The 12179-nt window shown below is 36.9% G+C and overlaps 1 protein-coding gene across 1 annotated transcript in view; it reads right to left on the bottom strand.

Annotated features, from left to right (window-relative positions):
• Nucleotides 1-3762, bottom strand: part of ABI2 (abl interactor 2) — a 42101-nt gene extending 38339 nt beyond the window's left edge. Inside the window, exon 1 of the mRNA XM_026088090.1 lies at nt 3689-3762. Within this exon, the coding sequence (XP_025943875.1) occupies nt 3689-3762 (74 nt within the window). The remainder of the gene's footprint in view (nt 1-3688) is intronic.
• Between the last annotated feature and the right edge of the window lie 8417 nt (nt 3763-12179).

Below are 12179 nucleotides of genomic sequence, written 5' to 3'. Positions count from 1 at the left end.
GCCATTAAAGATAATTCATCACTATTACTATATTTGAACTCTGCGATGGTTGTTATATCATCAGCAGCGGATGGTTTTCAGGTTACCTTGTTCGCTAAGAATATTTTATAACTAAACCTGACAAAAATAATTTCTCATCATACATATATTGAGACCTGAAAATCTGCCAGATTAATTTAAGGAGTTTGGACATTATCAACATTCCACAGTGTTTGCTGACTTGAAAAAACTAATGCAAATGCTTTAGCAAGTATAAATATTTATACAGATGATCTGTATTTAGGATTTAAACTTTCAGCCAACTATGAAACAGTGCATACCATCTAGTTCTGGACAAAGTTCAAGAAGGCAAATAAGAATAGATTCATCAGCTTTCAGACCAAATCGAAGCAGTCTTGAATTTTAAACCAACAGGATTTAATCACTTGCATAAAAATAGTTTCAATAGTGGTGATTTCCTTATTCACGACCTATGTTATAAACCGAAAAAACACAAATGATTATCAACTTCCTTTTCATTTTTCTGATTAAGTTGGCATATAGAAAGAAACACAGAAAGTGATATAATTTGGCATTCTATCAATGAACAGAAAACTAGAATATTTTATCTTCTGAAGTTAATCAAGTCTCTTCAAGTCAGAGCTACATTTGAACAAAAAAGGCACTTCTGAAAAAGTTTTCTTACTAAGAGCCAAATGATTTTGCTCCTTTCTTTGGAGAATACGTGGAAATCTAGAACTCCAACTCAAAATTAAAAGCAGGACTACACATCCAGATGTCATAATTTGCACTAGTGTTTTCTACATTTAAATATCAATACCTACTGAACAAAGTACTAATGCACTAACACACAGTCAAAAATGAGTGGATGGTAGTTATGAGTCTGTTATCTGTTCTAACTACTGATGCCATTTCAAGTCAGATCACCTGAATTGATAATTTGGCTTTTTACTCATGAAGCTTTTTAAGTGGAGTTAGAAACAGTACACTAAACTTGACACCCAACGTGAAAATGACTGGAGAAATCTTCTGCAGGTTATGCCTGTTCCAGGATGAGAAGTATAATCAAAGTTCCTGAACAGAAATGGTTTATTACATACAAGCTATGACAAAAGAAATAAAAAATGCTGAAAGGAAAATAACCATTGAAATTAAGAGAGAAAATATAGCCATCTGCAACATCAGTATAATGGGATGAACCCATTTCCAAATGATTAAATTCAGCTTTAAAAAGTTCCTTGGACCAAACACATACGTGTGCATGTGTGTGTGTGTTATCCAAAATTCAACAATTGTCTGCTCCTCTGATATCATTCCTCCCATGAAGGTTTGGTAAGCATCCTACATACGGATGATACAGTCTCAAAAACAACAACAAAAAAAGCCACTTTCATAGAAATATAAAAGGATTTTTTTTTTTAAATCAGAAATACTTTAAGCTCTGTTTTGTTGTACAACTGCAGCATGTAAATGCTGGCAAATATATCTCCATTGGGTATTGGGCACTGGTAATTTAACGGTCCATTTTAAATAACTACCCATTTTGCATATGTACCAATCCTGCCTACATAGCAAAGACAATCTGACCTCACATCTCAATCTGCATAAAAATCATTCTCAGAAGGAAAAAATTAAAAATTCCATGACACTTCTCCCAAAAGTTGATTTACACAAACTGTGTGACAAAATGAATTTTTTGCACCTATAAAATGCAGAATCTGGTGAAGTCTGAATGAAAATATTTTTCCTTAATATACTGTCTTTTGCATCGGGCTCTCAAATAATTGAAATACTTATTAACTGGCCCTAGCCTGCCTGCCAAGAAGCCTCTGTGTGTGTGTGTGTGTACAGGTATGTGTGTGTGTGTACAGGTGTGTGTACAGGTGTGTGTACAGGTGTCAGGTGTGTGTGTATATATATGTATTTATATATGTGTTTGTGTGTGTGTGTGTGTATAAGCACACAGAGCATATATATAGCACATAAGTATACACATACACACACAAATACATATAAGGTGTGTAATAGTATAACATTTGCGACTTTTTTGGAAAAAAAAAAAACTGACTTGCCCATAGCTTAAGAAGAAGCATGCAGTGGAAGAAAACTTCTCAGCTCATTTCTGAGAAACCAGTTGCATGAGATAACTGAACCAATTTCATAGCACAGCGCCATCAGAAAGGAAACTCCAACACCCCCCTCCCTTTCTTCGCATCACTCTGGAATTCATCTGATCCCTCAGTGAGCCAGTTCAGCTCATCAACCTAGAATGAAGTTATTCACTTCTTTTGCCGGGCCAGATCACTGCCAGCTTAGCAAGCCTTTCAGCACCAGCAAGTTAATAGATGAGTTCAATTCATTTTATAGAAACAACTTCAACTTTCAGAGAATTGTAAGAGTGATCATTCACAAGACAGAAAAATAATAATCTCTCAACTGGAGAAAAAGTAACTGTAAAGAATATGGCAGTCAAGTCAAACACACTGAATACTAAAGAGAACATATCCACCAATTCTCTTTGACTCATTTATAAAAAATACACCATACTATTCTGATCTTTATTACCTTCTGTCCTGTTCTGGTGTTGCTTCCTCTTTCGTAATGCTGTGTCATCCTCAGACTCCATTCACTCTTCTCTCCTCTTCGAGATCTACGTACTGTTTAACTACCTGCTTATTTCCTAACTTACACAGCTCCCACTTTCAAATGCCTTTCTAAATACCACGTTATTCTTTTCTTCATTTGTAACATCATCATATGGAGTCCAAGAAACTTTATCGGACTTCTAGTAGCCAAAATGTATTGGTCAAAACAGGACACAAAATGGACTGCCTATCTCTGTCTTCTAGAAGTGCTCAGTAATGAAGCCAACCAACTCTCCGGTAAATGAAAAACCAGAATGTGCTGTTTCATTGCTCTTACTTTCTCCTTTTAATCCATCATTGGCATGTAAGCCTCCAATAAATCTGTTCTTTGTCTTCAACCCATTCTGGCAGTCAGAACTCTCATCAGTGTAATGGCAGGACACAGGTTCTTAATATTAGTAATTTACTGCTGCTCAGAAAAACTGCAAACCATGGCAGGAATTGTAAAGCTATACACAAACATGAGACAGCATCATTTCACCTTCTGTTTGTGTCATTGCAAAGATCACCTTAAGAAAAGCCAGAAACAAAGTATTTTGCCATCTATGCTTTTGTGATCAGATGCCAGTATTACAGCAACAGGAAAAGTAAAAAGATGACAAGTACAGTTTTCCACTGTCCATTTCATACTTCTTCCTTTTAATTTTAAGTGCCTGTAGCCATTTAATAGCAAGAACAGGAAGCCACCAAATAGGAGTTGGATTAGTTAATCTGCCCCTCAGTGTAATATTCTGAATTTCTCATTAGCAGTTTTCCTGTACTTTTCACTTCATAGGCAAAACAGAACCTCCCAAACAATAAACAGGCCAAGATTACATTTAATCTCTTATCCTATGTAAAATGCTCACAGTAACACAAGTATCATGAAATCAAAAGAAGAGACCCTTCCCAGATTTAACACAAGAAGCAATATATCCCTCTGTTTTAAGGACAACTATGTTTTCTCATTCCCAAAATATTAGGTAAGCCTAACCCAGAAAGAATTTTACACTTGCTGTACAATTTCAAGAACAAATTGCAAAAAATCAGGAAAAAATTCTCACTTGTGAAATATGGTTGATTGAAGATTCCATGCGTCGAAGCTGGGATGCCTGGATATCCAGCATTTGGAGGACATTGTTGGCCAAAGTGTTGATCAGATAGGCTACGCTTGCTAATGACTGGGTTGTGTAGGCTTTGGTTTCTTCTAGGGCTCGCTGCTTATCTGCTGACTAAAAGCAGAAATAAAGGTTTATTTAGTAAAGTCTCTCAGGTAAATATTTTCCAGATGAACTCCTTTTGCCTCTCTTTAAAGGATGAGTATTTCCAGATGCCGAACTAATTCTACATTAAAATTATCATTTTTCTTCCTTTACATTTCTTCATCACACAAAAAATATTAACTTTGTACATTAACAGTTTCTACACTTTCTAAAAGGAATTAAGCTATTATACATGCTAATCATTTCCAGAAATACTCAAAAGTGCAAAATCTTAAATTGCATGTTAGTAATAAACTTCAAAAGCACTCTGCAATACTTAACACTTTTTATGATTTTATACTCATGATGTGGTTTGTTTATCCAATGAGACACAAAATGTTATTACAGAATTAAGGCTTCTTTCTAAACTTTGTACTTCAATTAGACCTCCTAAGTGCTTGCAATGATCTGTCAAATACCATATTCTTCAACTCTCCAAATTATTTAAACCTCATTATTGCCACGAATGACCATTAAAAATGCAAGTGCTTTGTCACAACAGATGAACTATAATTACTCCCCTAAGAATTAAAATGTGAGAGGAATCATTTTTAAAAAGAACAAGTCCACACTATTTTCAAACATGCTTTGTGCTTTCCCACCCTGTCAATATTGTCTTCTATGAAGAATTAGTATGATCCATTTTTCTAGTAGCAGAGGACTTAAAAATATTCAGGCTATCAAGCCTAATAGAAGTTATCATATATTTTAAAAAACATTAGAATTAATAAGCTAAGAGTTTAGACCTCAGGGTTCTGGTTTTTGTAGAATAATAGTTAACATCACTAAAACCTAATTTAGTATAAAGAATACAGCTTAAAGCATTGGTAAAACATACAACTGAGATGATCCTTGGTTTCCAGTTGTTTAGGCTTTGGAATACCCTGAATTTCAATTAGGTGATGTTTAGCCTCCCCGCAGTCTGACTGCACTGTTTCTCAAGCAGCAGCTGACGAGCGGTCTCCACTCCCACCTGCCATCACAATACTACGTTTCGCAATTTCCTTTTCTCTGTATGTGATTCACACAGGCTGGGTGTCAAGATACAAGAAATATGCTCTTTTATCAGAGAGGAAAAATTAAGTAATTCCACATCTTTCAGCAAAAGTTGAGTCTATGATCCATTTGGCTATATGTATTTTAGGGAAACGCTGAAAGCAAGTATATCTTTACTTCAGGAAAATCATTCTTACAGCTCAAGATACTTCCTGCAGCCCTGCACTAAGAACCTTAAGAGCAAAATTGGTAGCTTTCAAGAAAAATGACCATGTCAATACAGATACAGGACTTCAATTAAATCCCCATATCCAAGATATTGAATATTTTCTTTCCTGGCAGCCTCCTCTGTGTCCATTCACAAGGATGGTTTCCTGGCTGACCTGCTAGCTTCCCTTCTTCTTGCAGGCCAGACTGGTATCACTTCCTATGCTGCTTCCTAGAAAGGAGGATAGCATCAGTAGCTGCTAACGAGAGCTCCTAAAATGTGCAGGAGGGGAGGAATGCTGTGGAAGGCAAGCATTCTTCCCTGGCTGTTTCCTTCCCATACAGCAGATGAAAAAAGAAGAGCAGTGGAAGGAACTGAAAAATTTGGGAGACAATTCTCAGGGCACAGCAAGATGATGTTTCCCAACAGTACATACGCTTGTATATACTGCCTGAGGCCCAGCTATAAAGAAGAAGAAAAAATGCTATCCCCAGACCCTGCTTAGGAACTCATGACTTTCAGTCAGCTGGGTAGCATGTATTTTATATAAAAGAGCTCCAAACTCACTGTAAGGACTCCCATATGTAGGGATACAGAGCTCTCCACCTCCACTTCCACACCACTGGCTTCTAAATGCGGTGAAAACTCTTTCCCTATCCCCACTCATAACTTCAGCTCAGTGTGCAAACATCACTACAGCAGGCGTACACAAAGGACACTTTCACAGCTATCCCATTTCCAAATAGCAATAATAAAAATGACCAGAAGCTCATCAGTTTTGCGCTGCAGCTGCTGACCAAGTCTATTTATAGCAGCAGAAACTGCTGATTTACATTAGCACAGTGTACATCCAGAATAACTGAGTAGAAGCCAGGAAACACAATTTTGTCATTAATAGCCAAAGTGTTTGAGAACAAAAGGAAGCCACTCTATCGTTTTAGAAATTATGAACTTCTGCTATGACCTTACTGCTTAAAGAAGCACAAATATGAACTTACATCGAGAGCCAGTCCTTCTGCTGATGGAACCTAATAGCTAAATTGAAATCTCACCCGTTTATACCAATTCAAATCAACAAGGAACTGACTTCTCAATGTTCAAACACCAAAACATTTTTCACAAACAACAATCCTATAAACACATTCGGAACTAGTATTAGCACAAAAACCCCTTTGATTGAATGCTCCAGTTTGTGCCTTTTGCTGATGACCTGAAGAAGTGTGGTTTGCTCTGCACGGCTTTATATAAAACCTGAAACTCTCTGAAGCAAACTCGACTCATGTTCAGCACAGCAAAATTAAAGTTTGAACCGTCTCCCTATATAATGTAAGATGCAAAGTGCTTAATTTTCAAATTAAAATCAGCCATCTCACAACAAAATGTTTTTATTTGATAACAGCACTTTAAAATAATCAAGTTTACCTTAAAAACTTTCAAGAGAGTTGAAAACTTGGGTCTCACACAACTAACAGGAAAAACAGTCTGGAATACTTACAGCATGTCAGAAGTTCCCCTGTGATGCTATAATAATGCATGTCAATTCAAATTTAGCTTGGAATGATAAGCAGTGTTTAATATTAAATATCTAACTTTTTACTTTTAAAAGCAGATTTCCAGAGAGGATATGTTATCATACACTCCTATGTAACCAGTTCCCCACTTATCCTCCTGATAATGTCAAATCATATTGCTAGCAACTGCTGCCATGCTCAAAGAGATCAAATGATTTAGAGAATTAAATGGTACACTGATTACTACACCTAGGTATTCTGTGTAACTATGGAGTATCTTCAGTATCTGCAAATAAACTCATAATTTCAAGTTATCAGAAAGTCAAATTTAAGTATAACCCTCATCAGAGTAAGATTTGATACTCTGTGATTTTTAATTCACAACAGATAAAGGATTTAAATAAAATCTGCCAACCTTCAGAACACCAAAATGCTTCATACCTGACCCTAAGGCAGGCAAAAAGTTATTTCAATATCCACACCTAAAAAAATTCTCTAGTTAAAGACTGGGCCCTAACCAAACTGATAACCTCTCTACGGTAGTGTCAGTAATCTATGGAATACTGTTTCTGCGTAGAGTACTGAAGACAAAAGAAACAAAATTCTGCTAAGTCCGTTACAATAAAATGAAGACTCCTTACTGTGAACGCTTAAGGATATCAACCAGAGACCTTGAAGCCCTTCAGTTCTCAGACGTCTTGCAGTCAGCATGATCACAATCAGGTAACAACTGTGTTTTCAGTGCCCTGACCTAAATTAACCTTCCATGAAAGAGACCACTGAATATCTCACCATTTGAAAGTTTTAAAATATTTGTAGTTTAGCACTCATGCACATAAATTTCTGCATGCCAACGAAAAAAATGGATATCATAACAGAAATACACACTACTCTTCAAGAAGCAACATATACAAAAGAATATATTTACAAAAGAAAATATTTACAAGAAGTAAAATTTGATCTATTTTTTTCTTGGATATGAAATTCAAGACATCAAAACTGTTGTTTGGCAAACATTTCTTCTCCAACTCTGCCAACACAGACAGCCTCTCATTCCCAGTCCTATGCCATCCGTTCAGCTGTGACAGTACTGCATTTGTAGGACCACAAGGTGGACTGGGTAATTAATCCAGTTCACAAATAACCTAAGAAACAAATGTTAATTTTAAGCGCTGATCAAGTCCACAGTCTGGCCTCCACCATGCAAACCTGCAAAGAGTTGCTTTAGCAAAACTGACAAGGTACCACAGAGCAAAAGCAAATCATGTTTGCTGAATTATGCTTTGAGCAACTAATTATGATATTACGAAAACTCAGGGTCGAGTTTCATTAGCAGTATCCAGGAAAGAGGAGATCTCCAACACAAACTGCATACGCCCTTTACATCCCCACTGTTGTAGTGAATTAGACCAGGAGACCAATCCCAAACGAAAATTCAACTCACCCAGAAGCCAAATTATGAGTTTTTCCAGATCCATCCCACTGCACAGCCACAGAAACATAAGAGAGCACATGGTCAGGAATGAGGAGGGAAGAACTACGAAGAACTATGTTTTTTTCACTTGAAATGACTATGGCCCCACACCCTACACATACGGGGTATCTCTTCTTATACTGAAGCAGCCTGCACGTTTAAAAAGAAGGTTAGTTAGCGCTAACTTAGTACTATCTCATCGTTGAACACATACTTCAATTAAGTCCAGAGCTTAAGGGCATCTAAGTTGAGCAAGAATCTGTGTATTTTATGAGGTAAAATACTAGACTTTTAACTTAGTTTGTAACACAGTTCAAGTGTCTAGAGTCAATCTTTCATCTCAGACTAATCATTAATGGGAGAAAGGAGTTTCAATCACCAGTTTCAATTAATAGTACCATGAATATTTTGCTTAGTGTTATTCATATAATTTTAAGCTACGCAGGAGTCAGTCTACAAGTTCTAGAAAAAAGTGATTTCCTTTTGGATTATTGAGGCTCCAAAACATGTTTCGGAGTGGTATTCTAAAACAGACCTCTTCATGTCAAGATTGCCAGCACCATGTAGAATAGTTTTCTATTAGACCTCTAGATTTGATCTCCTTGCTAGAGAAAAGAATTATGTTCTAGAAAGTAGACACCACTGCAGTCTTGCCAGCCCTCCACTACCCATAATTTTTTTTCCACAACACTTGTGTCCATCATCTTATTTGCTTCCCTTATGATTTTTCCATTAACTGTGTTAACAATGCTGCTGCTTATCCATCTCGTCAGCTTCCAGCTTGGACATATCAAACAGTGTTAAGAAGGTACTTGAGCATCACAGCTGGATCATCTTCACAGCCTTAAGGAGACAAAAACATTTGGATCATTGATGTCTTCTGTGCCTACATTAGCCAATGCACATGCAGCAGCTTAGCATCCATGCTGTTTATCTTTTTTTTTCCACACAGTGCACACACCACATGGTCCACACTGAGCCACAAAGGCAGCATCCTTTTCTCCTGCTCTCAGCAGTAAGCGAGAGCATCATTTTGAACTGACCACAGAGAGCTCATCTGATGCTACTGCCAGCCACATATGGAGCGAGGATGGTGGCAGCTACCATTGGGAGAGGCTACCTCAGCTGCAGCAGGATGTGATATCCCACACAGTTAGACAGAGCAGCAGCCAGGGCCCTGCCCAGCTCTCTCCTGGAGAAGGTTTTCAGCTTTTTAGGAAGCACTCACTACTTCAGGGGAAAAGAAAAAAAAAAAAAAAACCTAAAACTAAACTGCAGACTATATGGAAATATTTCACAGGATGTAGCCAGCCTGTGAGCCATGAACTAGATCACAGAGACTACTCTGTATGGAGCTGGGGCTTTTAGATAACAGGAGAAAGTCAAAGTAATCATTGAATTCAGCTATCAATGCACTGACTTCAAATTCAGCCAGCAAAGGCATATATTACATATACAGTGCAATGGTATGTACTTACTTTCAGAAACTGTAGGGAAAGCGTATTAATGGTTTCCACTTCTAAATGCAAGTCCAAACAAAGATGGACGCTAAAACAGCTCAGGAATGATAATGCAAATATTCACTTAAAAATATTTCTCCTTTTTCTATTAGATTGTAGAACCCAAATGTAAGTGCAAAGTTGAGTATTTTTCAGGCAGGATACAGTGCCTGCGCATCATTTTTTCTAGCCACACTGAAAACTCCATTTACACAGGACAGTTACAGTACCAGATCTGAATAAGAAATGGCCTAGACTGCTGACTGTATAAGATATCCTTTTATTTTAGAAACTAAACCTTTCAAAATTTTTCTTCAATCTAGGGAAATATAAACTTTTGTTCTTATACAAGCAATATGAAAATAAATGAACGAAGAAGAAAAAAGGACATTGAATGGAAAGTGTGGGGCCAGTGAGAGAAGAAACCATGCAGCAATGAACTAAGATATTCAAAATGCCAAAATAATTTGGCTATATAAACAGCAAAAGGAAATCTTGCATGCATATGTATCACAGAAAACAGCTAAAAAAGACCCAAGAGAATTTAATGCATCCACAAACCCCCAAGTGGTATCAGCCAGAACACAGTGATGAAGCCTGTTAGGCCACTGTAAGAACTTAAAAAATTTCCTACAAAAGGACAGTTAGCAATGCAGAAAAAATATTAGAAGGAAACAAATGATGGAGGCAACTTGAGCACTGCAGCAACATTTATCACTACAGTAAGAATATCAACCCAACTAGGTGAAACAAGCAATGCTACCAAGGGAAAAATTAGAAGAGGAAACATTTCAGACAGCAACATGTTTTAAAAAAAAAGAAAAACTTATGAGTTGGAAAAAGTTAATCAAGAGACATCTGAAAGTGCATCAGAGGAAGCACTAAAAAGCTGCTGGCAGTTTAGCTGGATGCAGTAGTTAGGTACCTTTCCTGCTCTAGTTCCAAAAATTTATGATTGTTCAGCCATTAGTCATTAACTTGGAAGTCCAAAGTTTGCATTTGGGCTAACAGAACTTATACAACAAATCCTATTAGCCAAGTCAGGTACTCTGGACCTCTGAGTAATTAAAGAAACTGTGATATCTAAGTTTGTCCTGATAACAGAAGATTAACACAATCTGTGGCCTTTAATTTCAATATGATGAACAGCTTTTTCTTCCAAGATTAATGCTTAGTGTTGAATTAAGGGGGGAAAAAAAAAGTAGCTTTTCTTTCCTGAGGCTATCACTCACAACTACCCTAAACCTAAAAATCTCTTAACAAAGAATTCTGAATGAAAAATCCCAATTCAAATTCAAATCAACTCTTCACAGTTCAATGTGTTTATACAGTAACACTTAGGTGTCAAATTGGAAGCTGAGGTTCAACAGTGTAATATGGGATTAACTACATTAACTACACTGATAGACGTGTCCAGAATCTAATAATCACTTCTCCAACATACACAATATATCTTGATATTTTTCAAAGCAGGATTGTTTAGTGAAACAAAACCCATACTTAACATATACGACAAAAATGTAACAGTGAAATCTTAAGAATCAGCCAGATGTTTTGTTTAATCAATAGAGCAGTTGTTCCATTAGATTACTGCTTATAGAAACCCAAAGGGGCATTTGTCTAAGACAAGCAAGCAAAACTCCTCAGGTTTCTGTCTAGGTTTCATGAGCTTCAAGAAGCCTGAAGAACAAAAGCTGCAAGTCACAGGGTTCAACAAGCTTTCCTTATTCAATGCAAAATGTATCCAACTGTGATAGTGACACAGCACGCTGCTTCAGTTCTCCTGTGAAAAACAGAGAATTGAGCTTTTATATCACCTTTTCCATTTTAACTGTTGCTGAATTCCTTGAAGTTACTGGAAGCCTTATACATAATTAAATATTTTATACACATTTATTTCACTGCACAGATGGTATTTGCTTAGTCCATCCAAGTGCTTTCCAAGGACCTTTGGTAAGCTAGAAATATGACTGAGAAGAAAACTGAGCATCATTAGTTCCACAATTATGCCAGAATGATGCCAAAATGTTAGATAACTGTCAGCAAAAAATACAATAGCTTTCTGTTTTAGCAAGTTACCTCATTAAATACTTGCTCAAGAATATCCCATACTACTACTTCACTACTTCAAGTCCAGTATAAAAAAACATATAACATACAATTCACAAGTAACTGGTCTTATCCATATTCTATAAGAAGCAGGTAAAACAAGTATGAGAAAGCAGAAGCAATCAGTGACATGTTAGAACAGAAGAAATAAGATCTGTCACAACTCTTGAAAAAATTAGTGCTGCAGAACTATTACAAAGCTTCAAAATCTTTTTTTTCCAATATGTAGGAAGATCCATGTGTTCTATTAGTTAGTATACTGAATACAGGGGGAAATCCAGTCCACCTGGTCTTTAGTACAAGCAGAGCTCCAAAGTACTTGGAGTTGGGGGAAGTTTCTTTCTTTGCAATCAATTGCATCAGAAGCTCTCACAGAATCACAGAATCGCTGAGGTTGGAAGGGACCTCTGGAGATCATCTAGTCCAACCCCCCTGCTCAAGCAGGGTCACCTAGAGCACATTGCACAGGATTGCATCCAGGCGCGTTTTGAATATC

The sequence above is a fragment of the Apteryx rowi genome, unplaced genomic scaffold, assembly GCF_003343035.1.
Source record: "Apteryx rowi isolate R43461 unplaced genomic scaffold, aptRow1 scaffold_12, whole genome shotgun sequence".
In the NCBI taxonomy this organism is placed as follows: Eukaryota; Metazoa; Chordata; class Aves; order Apterygiformes; family Apterygidae; genus Apteryx; species Apteryx rowi.
This window is presented reverse-complemented; position numbering and strand designations above follow the sequence as displayed.